The sequence below is a fragment of the Tenrec ecaudatus genome, chromosome 7, assembly GCF_050624435.1.
Source record: "Tenrec ecaudatus isolate mTenEca1 chromosome 7, mTenEca1.hap1, whole genome shotgun sequence".
Lineage (NCBI taxonomy): Eukaryota > Metazoa > Chordata > Mammalia > Afrosoricida > Tenrecidae > Tenrec > Tenrec ecaudatus.
The window spans coordinates 91,964,340-91,980,408 of record NC_134536.1 but is presented as its reverse complement, the minus strand read 5'-3'; the positions used below and the strand labels follow the sequence as shown (position 1 = coordinate 91,980,408).

Genomic DNA, 16,069 nt, shown 5'->3' with positions numbered 1-16,069 from the left:
CTCAGTTGAGTTTTACATGATATTTACATTTTAATTTGATGGGCATATGAGCCTGTGCAAAACAAATGAATATAATTTGAATAAAATGTAGACTAGTTCGTCCCGAAGTTAAATCCTTAAAGGCAGGTCCTATACCTGAATCAGAGCCAACGGTTTTTCTCGGGTTCTGATCAGAGCCGCTTCTTGTTGTAGCTCTTCTTCTACGATGGATGCAAAGGTGACTGGGGCCACCGAAGGAGCAGTCAATGAGGAAGAGCGCCAAGGACTGGAAGAATAAAAAATTTTCATTCATCTTTCCAAATTTTCACTTGAAATGTTCTTTTGCAATATCACATTCCCCCCAGCAGCATACAATGTTAGGGGCCTTGAAGCTTTTGCAGAGATGATAGGCTAATGAGGTGAGAAATAGAAAAAAAAAAGCAAAAACAAACTATTATCTGGTTTGGATCGGTGCTGTAGGCAAACTTTGGAAAAACACCAAAGCGTAGGGATGGGGCACAAATACAACTACAGACAAAGTTATTTATGCAGCAGAGGGTATTTAGATAATACAAAGGGTGTACGGTAGTTACACAATTTCATGTCTACTCAAAGTGTAGGGATGGAGTATGGCCTGTCAATCAGGTCAAAGTCTGATGGTACTTCCTTGTGGGTGTGACCTCCTCAGAAGGAGGGTCCTGGGAACTCTCCCACACATCCAACTCTCTGCCTTCACCCTCCTGCCAGGAACCTTCCAGAGTCCTATGATGCTTCCACCACCATTTGATCCACACGACTTTTCACCCACCAGCCTGTGATCTTTCCGCAGTCTGTATCATTGTTTGTGGCTACATGAGTCTGCAGAGGGATGTATGGACTATCGGACTTAAGAAGTTGATCTGTATGGGCTGGGATGTGTTATTGATGCATAATTCCTTTCTTGATACATAGTTCTCTCCTCACATATGAGTGTCCTTGGATTTGTTTCTCTTGGATTGGTCAACCCAGCCTAACACAAGGGGGCTTCAAAAAGTTTGTAGAAAAATTGCTATTTCCACAAACTTTTTGAAGGACTTTCCTGCAATCTATTCAATATGATACTTAAAACTCTCTTTCGATGTTAAGCAGTGCTTAGTGTTGGAGGGTTGAAAGCTAATGAATTAAGCTTACTTGGGACTGTCTAGAAGTGGTAAATCTGAAATAGGGTTGCCTTCTGGTCCTGGAGTACCATGAGTAGAACATCTGCAAGACAAATGCCAAAACGAGAGCTAAAGAATTTTAGTGCGACCAGTAAAAACAATTTATTATAGAGAGACAGGAATAACTGCACGCCAGGCTCATCAGAAAATCAGACAGTGGGGATTACAGGTCAGACAGAAATATATGCGCAATCTCTACTTTCCAAGAACTGACAAACTCTGTGGGTTTACATGTTTTACATAAAAAAATTAGAGCAAAAAGTTTAAAATCGTATCTAACAATTTACATGCTAATGACTATCAATTGATGTAAGGGCTTTGGGGAGAAGCAAAGAAGTGCAGAATGGAGGGAGTAAAATCATTTCAGAATTGGAGAGACTTACTTCAGTGGGGGATTTTGATCTCAGAGTATCTAAATTAATCAAGATCCTAGAACACCAAGGGCTAGAAAGGATTAACAACAGAAACTGAAACAGATAGTAAGTGAATACAGCCTAAACCACCAAAGTTCTAATTCATTTACGTACAAACATGTACCAGGCATGTATTATGTGTCAGCACTGTGGTAGATGCTGAAAACCGGCCTGATTTAAACCAGTACTCTCTCCTCAAAAAAAACCTCACGTACAGGAGAAAAACGAGTAAGAAGATATACTCAACAATAAGATGGTATGAGTGTAGTAATTGATATTTCTGGTAATAGGTACAAAGTACCATGCACCAAAGATTCACAGAAGAAACAAGTATACTCAGGAGGAGAGTGTGCGTTATGGCTTCACTGAAGAAATAACAGTCAGCGGAGAACAGTCCTGAGATAAGTTTTTAGCTATGACAATATTTGGAGCTGTAAAAGATTTTTAAAGCATGAGCAAGACACATTGTTTTTGGTTTTGGTAGTTAAGGGTACATGGTAGGTGAAAGAACTCCTGAGCGTCTCTTCAATAAGCACAGGATGACTGGACTGAGAGTGAGAAAGGGAGTTAAAAGGAATTGGAAAGAAACAGAAGGGCCAGAGTACAAAATACATTGAAAGCTAAACTACTTACACATGCTGTGCAGGCAAACTAGTTTACTGAGTGCCTAAGTGCTTTCATGCACGTCACCTTACTTGACTCTGGCAAGAAATACTCTGCAGAGAAAGCATGCTTCTCCCCACCCATCAATGTACATAGTAAGACGCAAAAGTAATCAATTTTCCCAGGTACAAAATGAATGGATAGACTAAATACAGGCTTTGCTTCCTCTTCATACCCACCCCACTGTGGGTTTCCTAGTATCACACAGCTGCCTTTATTTGTATTATTCCTCTTTGTCCAGAATACAAGGGGTATTTTTTTAAAAAAATACAACAAAAAACTGGAATTCCACCCCCAGCCCCATCCAAAGCCATATATTAAACAAAATTTTTTAAACAAAACAACCATATCACTTTAAAGGTACTCTCCATTACACAATACTTTTGTCAAATATGCTATTTTCATTCTTAGATATATTTTTCAAACTCATCTGTTTGGATGGCTAACAGCACTTGCCTCGTTTTTTTCTTCACCTCTTGTATGTTGTCATATCGCTGTCCTTTCCTGTCCTTCATTCACAGAAACAAAAACAAGTTGCAAGGAGTGGAGTCTGATGAGAGTCATATTTTTTGCCAAAAACTGGTGCACTGAGAAGGCTGCATGAGCAAGGTGCATTGTCATGTGGCACATCCAGGCCCCTATGTGCCACAAATCAGACCTTTTTGTTGCCAGTGTTAGGAAATACTTTCAGAACTTCTAAACAGAGAGCTTGATGAACAGTCTGACCTGGTGGCATGGACTCCAAATGCACTACGAGTCACTATTTCCATCTGTTCCAGACATCCAGGTTTGTCATTTATCAACATGTCACCATTTTTGAAATGAGAAACCACTTGTACACTTTTGTTTTTCCCATAGCGCTGTCCTTGTAAGCTGTGTTCAACATCTCAACAGTTTCTGCGGCATTGTTCCCATGCAGGAAACAAAATTTCACAGCTGCATGCTATTCTCAAAAATTGGGCATCACAAAAACGAGGTTCGAGAGAAACTGCTTTCATGAAAAAATTTACTGTGACCAAAGAGACCCTTCCAAGGTTAGTGTCACTGGGTGCACTAACTCCAAGCGAGTTGCTCCATGCTAACCTAGTGGGGAAAATGTGGACCAAGAATGCTCTGTTCTGCCCAGGGCAATTCCGGTTTTGGGGGGATACCACCTCGTGCATTCCACTTCACATATCTTCTCATTCTTTAAGAAATGGCTCAAATATCACCTCCTCACTGCTTCTATCTGTCAGTTTCCCACAATCCTAGTGTTACTGTGCACATATCTGCCGTAGCAGCTAGTGCAGTCTCTCCATGTCGGGAACTAGCTCCCTTTATCTCTGTAGCTCCTGGGTTGAAGGGGAACACCTGGAACATAGCTCATGAACAAACATTCAGAGAATACATGACAGAGCAGAAGACAAGGACTTTTTTTAGTATGGAATAAAATAGAAGACTTTTGTTTTTAAAGTTTCTTATGCCTTTGCATTTTTCTTCCAGGTACAGCTATTGGAACACAAAGTCCAGCTATAAGGTTTTTAGTTTGAATAAAGATCCATGACTTGAAAACCTGCTAGATATTTGCCTGAGTCAGTCCCCAGAATTAAGTAGAAGACTTCAGACTAGGAGAATAATGAAATTAAGGAAATGAACTGTAAAATTGTTGGCATAAATTTATTATAGATTATAAGGGTCCAGATTAGGATAATCATCAAAAAAATTGTTTTCTACATCCCACTGGAACAGATAACTACCTTAGAAAGAGAAAGAGACGAACAGCAAATCCTCCCAGTTCTCTGTATGGCGCTAAAGTTAGGGCAAGACTAGATACCTTCTAGGACAAGGGTTAGCAGTTGCAGTGTCCTGTACGTACACAGACAGGGCTCTGAAGTGAAATTGAAAAATCAGATAATGGTGATTTCATTTGTTTGTGAAATACACTTATGCTGTTGAGTAAGTTTTAAATTTTTGTAAAGGACACGATTGCCTCTTCCTTCTCAAAAGTTTGATGTAGGCAATTAAAACATAACATGGGTTCAGAGCATCACGTATAATGGCTTAAGCAGTGGTCATCTGGCGTACTGGAAATAAGGTAGAGTATTTTGATACTTTTAATTACATATAAAAATACTATTAATTGCTAAGGAAAAAACAGCAGCTACAAGCTTTATATGCCAACGAAAATACTGTTATTGGTTAAAATCAGTTAGAACCAGGACTAAAACCCCACAAACATTATTAAAACCACACAACCAACCAGAGATTTTTAATAGCAGCTCATTTAATGTAATATTTTTAATTTATGTAGTACTTTTATTTACATTACCTTGTGTACATCTCATAAAAACTGTGTGAAATGTTATTCTTATTTCATATCAAATAAAATTGAAGTTCAGAAATAGCTATGGTTAGTGTTAAGCCTGTAACTCAAATAATTTTCTTAAGACTCTAATTGGAGGATTCTTTCCACCAAAGATTATTCAGTAGAAAATCTCAAATAATAGATTAAAATACATCTAAGATTAAATAAATATCACAAACAATCTAAACTTTCAAATCAGTAATATAACATTACTAAGCTTTAAGAACTACCAATGAAGCAGCATTTCACTGGAAAGTCTTATTTAAAATCTAGCCTTCAGAAAATAAAACATAGAATGGTTAAAATAATCTTTAGGAGATTTCTGGTCAAACTGCTGAACAAGTATTGTCAAACTTTGAGTTATAAAGAACTAAATTGCTTTTGTTCACAAAGTTTGTTCTCTTAATTAAAACATTTTTATACTAACTTAACTCCAAAGATTTTTTTATAAGATCATACATAGCTGATATATAAAGATCTAGTCTCACAAGTAGTTTTTACTAGTTAGCAACAAAAGATGATGTTTTCTGTCCATGGATCACATAAAGTGGCATGAAACAAAGGGAAAGAAACCACATCATTAATAATACACAGATAACACTCCCACAACCCTCTTTAATACTTAGCATCAACAAACGATATAACTATCCTTGGATTTCCCTAGCCTACGGGAAAATCAGTCTAATATTAAAATAAGAAAGTAAAATGTATAGAATCTCCTGAGATGAGCACACGCACCTCTTACACCCCTACTCCCCAAAGAACCATAAGCATTCCTGTCTTCTTGCCTTAACTCCCACGATATCCTCGCTGGTATTGTCTTTTCTTTGCTCTTGAAATTTTTTTGGTCATATATTAAAAAAACATATAACAGTGAATCTATATTTAAAATCTATTTTTCTAATATGATTCACAAGTTACAATCATAATTAAGCATTTGGGATTGAATAAAAAGAGTATTGGATAACTAACACAGCCCTATGCCTTTAATCTTCAACGAAATCATTCCTGATAGCTCTAGCTCGTGGTCCTTTTTGCTTCTCTGAACCACTGATCTGGCTGGGACTTCATATGCTCTTTTTGACCTATTCAATATGGTTGCCTTGTATTGTTAAATTCTTTCCTTTCATTTAACTTCCATGTGTGCAAATTATGGCTTACCAATTAGATTTCAAACACATTTAAGTTTGGGTTGTTAATTACACTTTAATAGAGACTCAGCATTGTTCATCAGAATGTAGTGCATCTGTAACATACTCGAAAATTTGGTGACTTTAAAAAAAATTTGTTAGTTATGTTATTTCATTTTAAAAAGCTCAGTAAATACATATTTTCAATGATTTAAAAAGCCCCAAAAATCAAGTTGTATATTTTCTTCTTACAATCACTATCAGTGATAGACATTTTAATAGGAATTAAAATATGGACTCCCACTTTTCAACACTCAAGCTATATTTGTATAATAGGTATCATATATTCTTTCCATTCTATTTCCAAAGCAGTACAACAGCACATACAACTCTGTATAATTAAAAACCTTGATGTTACAGCACACTCTAGTGATCAACCAAGAAACCACAGATTCCTATTAATTTAAGTTAGATGGCAATGATATTCATTCAAAGAAAAAGTTTCTTTGTATACCGGAACTATTTAAAACTTAAAATACTAAAGAAATGCCGAATTTTCATTTGATAAAATTCTTCTATCTAAGGCATTCAATACCATTTGTAACAAAGAAGTGTTATTTGAGATAGAGCTACAAATTTTTATTCCTAAGTCAGTCATTTACCAACTATTCATCGTTCTAGAAACCATGCTGAAAATCAGCGATACAATGGTGTGCAAATAAAGCTAACGTCTTTGATCTCATAGCAAGTATAGTTGAGAATACAGATACTAAAATACTTTCAATCCACAGACATGGGATATGTGCAATGAAACAGCAGAATAAAAATGCATACAGGAGCCCTGGTGGCACAGTGGTTGTATGCACAGAGCTGCTGACCACAAGGCCAGTAGCTTAAAACTACCAGTCGCCCTGTGGGGAAAATGAGGCTCTCTACTCCAGTAAAATAGTCTTGGAGTGGAATCAATGGAAATGAGTTTTTGAGATAAAAATATTTAACAGAAAACTGATTCAGTAGAGAAACTCAGTGCTCTTCACAGAATGACTGTATAGAGAAAGACAAATCAGTCAACTACCAAAGGATCTAGAGATGGGCTGAACTACTAACCAAAATGTTGACAGTTCATTATTTCCCACAAGTGCCTTGAACAGTAATAAATCTGGCAGTCTACTTCTGAAAGGGGCTTCTGGCAAAATGGTAGACTAGGGAGGTGCACTACATAAACCCTTGATAGCAAAGACAAAAGCCATGAAAAAACAACAACACACGAACAGACACCTAAAATAATCCTGGAATCCTGAGCTTCAAATGGCAGAGAAGGGGACTGAATACAAAGTAGAACAAGCTGCACAAAAGAAGCCAGAAAAGAGACAGATATACCATATATACTCGTGTATAAGCCGAGTTTTTCAGCACCAAAAAATGTGCTGAAAAACTGGGGTTCGGCTTCTGCATGGGTCAGTGGTACCCCAGCGAGGTGTAACATCTCGCTGCCCCCCTGCCCCCTGAGGTAACGGGATGAGCACCATTATCTGGTGGGTGATTGCCGTTTCTCCGCTGTTCACTCAAAGCCCTGCTGACCCTGGAGGGCTTTGAATGTTTGTTTACTCACACCTAACCAATCAGAGCTGTCCTATGATGTATATCTTTGAATAAGCCTTTTAAAGACCGTATGCGAAGGATGTGGCATGAATGGATGTCATCTGGTCAAGCCCAACTAACAAAAGGAGGAGATCTCATGAAGCCTGATACCTTATTGTTTTTGTTGAACCTATTTTCCACTGACTGTGCTGGTTTACTAATGTTAAATGACTTGTTGTCCTTTTATTTATGTTTTTTATTTAAAATAAATATTTAAATACATTACCCCACTGGTATCTCAATTTATAGTAATTTTATTTTCATTTAGCTTCTGCATTTTCCACCCTAGGCTTATACTCGAGTTAATCAGTTTTTCTGGTTTCCCAGGTAATAATTAGTTACCTCGGCTTACACTCAGTTGGCTTATATTTAAGTATGGTAGGTGAATTGTCAGCAGGCCAAAAAGCTCAGCCACAAGAAGCTATGTTTGCTCAAGACTATATGACCAGAAAGCTGGGGTCCTTCCTTTTCCTCATAACCACCTGGTGACCATGAATAGCCAGCCCCTACCCTCACACAACCACCAGTCAGTTACAGTCCACCCTGCAGAACCACTGCTTGCCTGCAGTCAAAGGCACCTGTTGTGAATTGGGCACCTGGCACACTACCTTCATGCCCAGAGGTACACCAACACTGCTTCATGAAACAACGGAATGCCCAGAGCCAGACAAGGAGTTGTCTCCAGCCACTATGAATGGGTAAGAGTTCCTTCTAAATCTCCTGTCCTTGTCCTGGCCCCAAGGTACCTCTGAGCTTGCATGAACTACTTCCAGATCAGGTCCCTGACCCCAGCTAACTAACTTCATCCTAGACGAGGTTCTCAATCTCTCCTCTCCTTGTCTAAGAGAGTGCTGACACATACCAGGTACCAAGGTCTACCCAGTTTTCTCCTTTCCTTGCCCCTACCCCCTTTGGACATTGCAGGATCTTAATGTCTATCCGCATACAGGATATCCCGTTGATACAACCATGATTCAGATGATGATGCAGAAATTTAACAGTTTTACCAATGTCTTCATTTGAAATTGATCAAACATGCAAGCAAGCTACACTCATAATTATTAGCAATTAGAATGCAAAACTGGGAAACAGAGGGAGGAACAGTAGTGGGAAAGTATGACCTTGGTGATAGAAATGAACCTGCAAGTTGCATGATAGAATTTTGCAAGACCAGTGACTTTTTCACTGTAAGTATCTTTGTTCAACAATACAAAAGGCGATGATTGCTGATATGTGAGGTCTGGTTGAAGCTTAAGAGAATGAAGATAAGACCACAAAAGCCAGTCTATCCAACCTGAATTCCAGAGAACTTCCCAAGAACACTGAGCAGTAATGAGAGAAGAGCTGATGAGCTGTGGAATGACATCCAGAACATCAGACATGAAGAAAGCAAAGGGCATTAAAAAGTCAGATGAGAAGATCAATATGGGTGTCAGAGAGATTGAAATTTGCTATTAATCATAGAGTAGCTAAGTCAAATAAAAGAAATGATGAAGTTAAAAAGTTAAGCAGAAAACTTCAAGGGGCAGCTTGAGAAGACAAAGTAAAACATTATAATAAAATATGCAAAGATATAAAGCTAGAAAACCAAAAAGAAAGAATATACTCAGCATATCTTAAACACAATAAAGAAAACATGCAAACCTTGAGTTGTGGTACTGAAAGATTCTAAGGACAAAATATTGAATGATATAAATAGAATCAAAAGAAAATGGAAAGAGCACACAGTTGCTGTACCAAAAAGAACTGTTGACAATCATTTCAAGAGATAACATAAGCGCAAGAACCAAGGAAGAAATTCAACATGTACTGAAGGCATTAGCAAATCACAAGGACGCAGAATATTGACTGAATACCAATTGAAATGGATCAACAAACTTATGAAGCACTGGAAACACTCATTTGTCTACAAAAAGATATTTGGAAGGCAGCTACCTGGCCAACTGACTAAAAATCCTAATTTGTATCAAGTCCAAAAAAGATGATCCAAAATTGAATGTGCACATTATAGAATATCATTAATATTACATGGAAGTAAAATTTTGCTGAAGAACGTCCGAGAGCGGGAGCAGTTATGTATTGAGAGGGAGCTGCCAGGAATTCCAGCCAGATTCAGAAGTCTGCATGAAACAGGAATATCCCTGCTGCTGTCAGATGGATCTTGACTCAAAGAAAATACCAGAAAGATGTTTACTTGTGTTTTCCTGACAAAGCAAAGGCATTCAACTGTACGGACCATAACAAACTATGAATAACCTTAAGAAGCGGGAATCCAGAAAAATTGATTGTGCTCAAGTGGAACCTATAAATGGATCCAGAGAAAATTGTACCCAAAAAAAACCAAGGAAATATTGCATGGTTTACAATTAGGAAAGGTGTGTATCAGGGTTGTAGCCTCTCACCATAATTCTTCCATCTGTCTGCTGAACAAGTGATTCAGAGAAGCTGGATTATATGAAGAATACAGCATCCGGACTGGAGGAAGGCTTACTAACAACCTGTGATACACAGCAGGCACAACCTTGCTTGCTGAAAGTAAGGAGGACATGAAGCACTTATACATGAAGATCAAGGATTGCAACTCAATCTAAAGAAAATCAAATTTATCACAACTGGACCAATAGGTAATATGATGAACGGAGAAAACATGGAGGCTGTCAGGATTCTGTCTTACTTGGATTCACAATCAATATTCATAGAAGTAGCAGTCAAAGTTCAAAGGATGCATTGAATTGGGTCAATCTGCTGCATGTGTTAAAAAGCAAGGAAATTACTTTGATGACTAAGCTGTGCCTGACTAAAGCCATAGAATTTTCAATCACCCCATATGCATATGAAAGTCGGACACTGAAAACAAAAGACTGCGAATCACGGGGAATGGTGGTGCTGGTGAAGCATACGGAAAGTAAAGTACCATGGCCTGCCAAATGAATCAACGAGTCTGCCTGGGAAGGCCTATAGATCCCCGCTGTTCCTTAGAAGTAAGGGTGTACTTTGGACATGGTAATCAAGAGCGACTAGTCCCTGACAAAGGACAATGAAAGAGAGGATCTTGACAAGATACACTGACACCATGGCTGTACAATGAATTCACACATCAAAACAATTGTGAGGATGGCGCAAGGTGTGGTAGTGGTTTGTACTGACACATACAGGGTAGCTCTGCGAAAGAACTGACTCGAAAATAAACAACAAAGTGTACTTTCAAATGTAAGCAAATAAAGGAGAACTTTGTCTGGGACAGAAAATACCAATGACACATCTACACATAATCACTACTTATTTGTTTTGAATCACAAAAATCATTTTTAGCATTTCACAATGCCAAAGGATTATCTGTCACTTAGGACAGGAATAAAAATACCCTTCCCTAAACATCTTTAAGAGAACATTTTCCACGATACTCATTAGTTTTAAATTGTTTAGATCCAGTAGTTTTCGGCAAGCATTTGTTTGTTATTTCATGTGTGAAATACAATTTAGACGTAGCAATACATACACAAATTCTTTTAATGCCTAGAATTATGTGCACTGTGTTGCCTGGTTAATTTAATTTTTCTATAAATTCAAAAACAAAGTTTCTAAATCATTTGTAACTACTTATTTCAAACAGAATTTTAAAAATACCAGACAATAAAGACACAGAAAATGCTTTGGACAGTTATTTGTTTAATGTTTTTCTTCTCAGTAAGTGCAGTGACTGTGTTAATTTGGTTCACCACTGTAATGCTCGTATTAGCAGACTGACCCAAAGGAGGTAATAAATATTTGTTGGCCAATCTTGATTATGAATAACATGCACCAAGCCAAACTATTATTAGTCCACCAAAAAATCACAATATTCTTACTTTATCATAAGCAAACATTGAAAATTTAACTTTCAAAATGTAACAAAAAAAGGTTTATCCATTTCATCTAGTAAGTAGGGTTCAAGGCAGGATTTTAATTTTTAAAAGCATTCCATTTCCATTTGAAAAGTGAGGGAGACAGATCATATTATTTCACAGATTCATTCTGATTTCTGGTATTCTATAAGAAAAAGGCTCTGTGTAATCCAGAAGCAAGTCACAATCTCCACAATGACACTATATCAAAATGTCTAAACTCTGAAGGTTCCAAACCTTGTCAGAGACGTAGTTCCTTAGAAGCTTGTTGTATGGTAGGTCAGGAAAGGTCAAAGTAGTATGTTCTCAGGCTGCTCTCCTTTCTTGAAGAAATGTCTTTTCTGTGTTTGGTATACAGAAACCCTAGTGACGTAGTGCATTACATAGGGGTTGGGCTGCTAGCCACAAAGTTAGCAGTTTGCACCCACGGGCTACTATGATGGAGAAAGATGAGACTCTACTCCCATGAAGAGTCAACCTTGAAAACTGACAGGAATAGTTTTACCTTGTCCTATATAGTTGCTATGAATTAGAATCGACTAAATGGCAGTGAGTTTGGTTTGGTTGCTAAAATAGATTTATATTCAGAGAAAGTGGAGTTGGGTACGCGGGGAAGGCAGGCAGGCATGACAAAAGGGAATGAGGAAACTTTTGAGACTGTAGTACGTGTTCACTATTTTGAATGGGATGACAGTTTATATGCTGAAGCGTCAAACTATATATTTTAAATTAGTACCATTTATTCTATGTCAATAATGACTCAATAACTGCTTCAGGAAAATAAAGGCTGAAGGATAGGTCAATTTTGAATGGATAAGATTGCAAGTCTGTCTCATAAAAATAATACAGAACATAAAATCTACATAGAATATTTTACAGTAAAAATGTGAATAAAAATGTTTATTACCTTATATCTTTTGGAGCCTGGGAACATTCAATTCCTTTAAAACAGATTTTTTTAACATGATCTCCTGAAGTATGGCCAGTAACAGATTTTTTCCCCTCTGGTAAAAAATCCTGGAATGATTTGGATGAAGCTGAATGTGGAGAAGTTGCCCTGCAAAATAAAGCAAGTATCAAGTTAAAATTTCTTCTAGGTCATAGATACAGATAACAAGGAGACAATGGGAGAAAGTAAGTGCCAAAAATCCCACAATGAAATTATATAATTATGGTTTTCAGTATGATACTGAATGCCTTTGGGTAAGTGTTGACCTCAAACCCCAAATTGGCAGTTCAAAGAGAGCAAGCCAAAGCTATCTACTCCTGTACAGTCGGACCGCCTCAGAAACCTGGAGTCTCCATGAGTTGGAAGAGTTGAAGTTACTCAATACTTAGCTAATAGTTTCTTTAAAATATTTTTGTTTATCGGTATGTGAAACCCAGGAATTGAGAACCTATAGACACGCAACAAGGAGAATAAAGGTTCCCTGGGGTACAGCAGCGGGACAAGCGGGGAAGGAGAGGGGAACCGATGTCAAGGAATTCAAGAAGGAACAGGATGTTTGGAAACTGACTGTGGTAGTAATTGTGCAAGACTGCTTGATGTGATTGACCTATGGAACGATATACGAGGGGGTACCAAAAAAAGACCCCGGAAACCCGCCCTCCCAAAGCTATGTATTTGTTATTTTACAAAACAACCTTATTATCTTAAAAGTATTCTCTGTTACACTTTATATGTCAAATGTGCTGTTCCATTCTTGGAAACATTTTTCAAACCAATCTGTCTGGATGGCTGACATCATCTCCCTAGTTTTTATCTTCACCTAGGTCCTCAAATCGCTGTCCTTTCACGATCCTCTGAATTCACAGAAACAAAGTCACACAAAGCAAGGGCAGGTAAGGTGGGTGGAGCAAGACAGGCATGCTGTCTTCATGCCAAAAAATGGTGCACTGAGATGGCTACGTGAGCAGGTGCACTGTTGTGGTGGCAGACCCATTCCCCCGTCTGCCACAAATCAGGCCTGTGCATACACTGTTATACAATCCTTTCAAAACCTCTAAATACAAAGCTTGGTTAACACTGGTGAAATGAACTCCAAATGCACTATCCCCCACTCATAAAAAACAAAACAAATGAGCATTGTCTTGATCTCTGATTCCATTTGACGAGTGTTGGGCAAGGTGATGACAGCATCTTCCACTGCTTTGATTGATGTTTGCTTCCAGGGTCATAAGATTAGCACCATGTCTAGTCATCAATAATGACCTTGGAAAAAAAAGTCTGGGCCACTTCGGAGCTATTCTTTCAAAGCATGGCATGTTTCCAGTCGATGCTCTTTATCCTGGCCAGTCAGAAACCGAGGCACAAATTTCGCAACAACCCTTCTCTTTCCCAAATCTTCTGTTAAAATATGCTAAACTGAGCTCCAAGACAGTCCTGATAACTTCCCCATCTCTTCAGTGGTTCGTTGTCAGACTTTGAACACAAGTGTGCTAATTTTGTTGACATTTTCATCCTACTGGGAAGTTGACTGACAAGTAGAATGAGGTTTGCCATCTACACTTCACCTTTTTTGAAAGAAGAAAATAATGTGTAGACTTGAGGTTTTTCCCACAGTGCCGTCCTTGTAAACTGTGTTCAACATCACAAAAGTTTCTGTGGCATTTTTCCTGAGCAGGAAACAAAATTTCACAGCTGCACACTATCTTAAATGGACCATCACAAAAAATGAGGTTCAAGTGAAACTGCTTTTATAAAATAAATTCAGTGTGACCAGAGAGAACCTTCCCAGGTGATGCCACTGGGTGCAGTAACTCTGAGTGGGTTGCTAGATGCTCGATTAGCAGGAAAACTACTAGAAAAAGCTTTTCCCAGTGGAGTTTTCTGTTTTTTTGTTTGTTTGTTTTGGGGGGGAGTACCCCTCATATCTGTATTGGCTCCCACTAAAATGGCTTTGAAAAAAGAAGAATCTGCATAGACCTAGGTAGAAGAGTGCTTACAGAACTTCTTAAACTCACGTGTTCATCGATTATGTATAGCAGTTATCTACATTATATATAGTTCTTCCAATTAATTCTATATTTCTTTCAGTTGCTTATGCTGTGCTTTTGAAAAATATCTACTTTCCCAAGATTTTAACTTTCCTAACTCACCGCTCTTACTTTCCACTTTAGCAGCCAGAAAAGCTTTATGGAAAAGCATTTATATATTTGAATCCACATGTGAGTTAACCAGGATTTTGTCCATCAGTTAAAGCAGCTCTGAAACTTTTTGCTTTAATAAATAAAATGCCCTGCTCTAAAAAGGTAAATAATTGAAATTACAGAGAGATTAATAATTTCATTTTTTAAATGATAAATACTTAGCCCTAAACTGAATTAGAAAGAATTCACATTTATCTTTCATGCCAGGCCACAAAGAATGTACATTCCTCCACTCAAGATGACTGATGAGAATATATTATTTATCCAACTAAAATATCAGATAGTAAAAAGTGGTCAACTCCCACGTATACTTGGAATTTTCATGTCAGATTTCAAATTCAACTTGTTAGAAGTTCTTTCTAATGGGAGAAACCATTATCTTTCATACTTTTCATTGCCGCACCTAACTGTAACAGGAGTTAGGAGTCACGAAGACTAGGTTAGTAAGTGTGTACGCAGACACCGACAATCCTCACCAAAACAGCAACCTTTTCCACACAGACGCACAGAAGTTCTTATCACAACTTCTAAAAATACAATGCACCACAGTTAGTGAAGACTACATAAAACACAAATGTATATCAAGGCCTATTTTTAACTTTATATCAAAGAAATCCTAAGGATAGACTTTCAGGGATTTGAGGTGTTATTTTTCCTTCTGATTGACTTCATCCACATATTGCAATTTTAATTCAGTCTTTTCCATAAATGTATTGCACTATAAGAATAAACTACAACTTAAAATAAACTATAATAAAAACCATGTTTTTATTCAACAGTTTCATATACTTCTACATCAAAGTTGTATGAATATATTTTGAAAGTTGGTGAGTTCTATTTCAATGTTGTTGTTTTTTTGTTTCTTTCTACTGTTCCAAGGATTTTATGCTAAGTCATCTTCTTGGTGCCTTTGAAATGAAAATTTAGTTCTCAGCAGGAGTCCTCTAAAACTTGAGCATAGTATATATCATCTTATTTAGGACTTTAAAATCTTCTCTCAAACATATTTTACAATTTTCTGAATAGAAATGTGCTAAGTGAATTTTTTATATTTAAATTTCTATTTTTTCTGAAATAGTTGTGTACTGATGTTATATCTTATAATCTTGCTAGACTCATTCATTTCAAGAACTTAACATTTTAATTTAATAAATTTGGATTTGTAAGCATATAATTATATCTATAACAAGTAGCAGCTTTGTTTTGCTCTCTTCACTGCTTGTTTTAACTATTTTTCCCCGTAGCCTACAGCCCAAACTGGAGCCCTGGTGGCACAGTGCTTATGCACTAGGTTGCTAGCCACAGGGTCAGGGGACAAAGATGAGGCTGTTTACTCTGATGAGGCTTCAAAGTCTCAGAAAGCCAAAGGGGGCAGCCCTACTCTGAACAATAGGGTCCCTATGAGTTACCCTCTGGCAGGCAGTGGGTTATCAAAAAAACTGGTGATGACTGGACTACATCAAAACAAGGAATAAGCCAAAGGAAAAGTAACAAAGTGTCCTGGTAACTAGGGATCAAACAAGGGAGCCATGCACAAATGAAGGTGGGTGTAAGAAGGTCCCTGGGCGACAGAAATGAATCAGGCCTCTAGAAGAGCCAGTTCAGGCCACCCAACACAGGACTCCAAGAAAACAAAGGAAACTGACAGGTCACCTGGTGTGTTTTA

At 37.7% G+C, this 16,069-nt stretch overlaps 1 protein-coding gene across 10 annotated transcripts in view; it reads right to left on the bottom strand.

Annotated features, from left to right (window-relative positions):
• IBTK (inhibitor of Bruton tyrosine kinase) overlaps positions 1 to 16,069 on the bottom strand; it is a 459,255-nt gene that overhangs the window by 367,579 nt on the left and 75,607 nt on the right. For 9 of the 10 annotated variants that reach the window (XR_012785385.1, XR_012785386.1, XR_012785384.1 and 6 more), the window contains exons 26-28: positions 12,161 to 12,310; positions 1,150 to 1,221; positions 136 to 265 (exon numbers count right to left, since the gene is read on the bottom strand). Coding sequence is in view for 2 of the 10 variants with exons in the window: in XM_075554837.1 (XP_075410952.1) it covers positions 136 to 265; positions 1,150 to 1,221; positions 12,161 to 12,310 (352 nt within the window). In the remaining 8 variants the exon portion in view is untranslated. The remainder of the gene's footprint in view (positions 1 to 135; positions 266 to 1,149; positions 1,222 to 12,160; positions 12,311 to 16,069) is intronic. The other variant, XM_075554839.1, reaches the window with a different exon arrangement.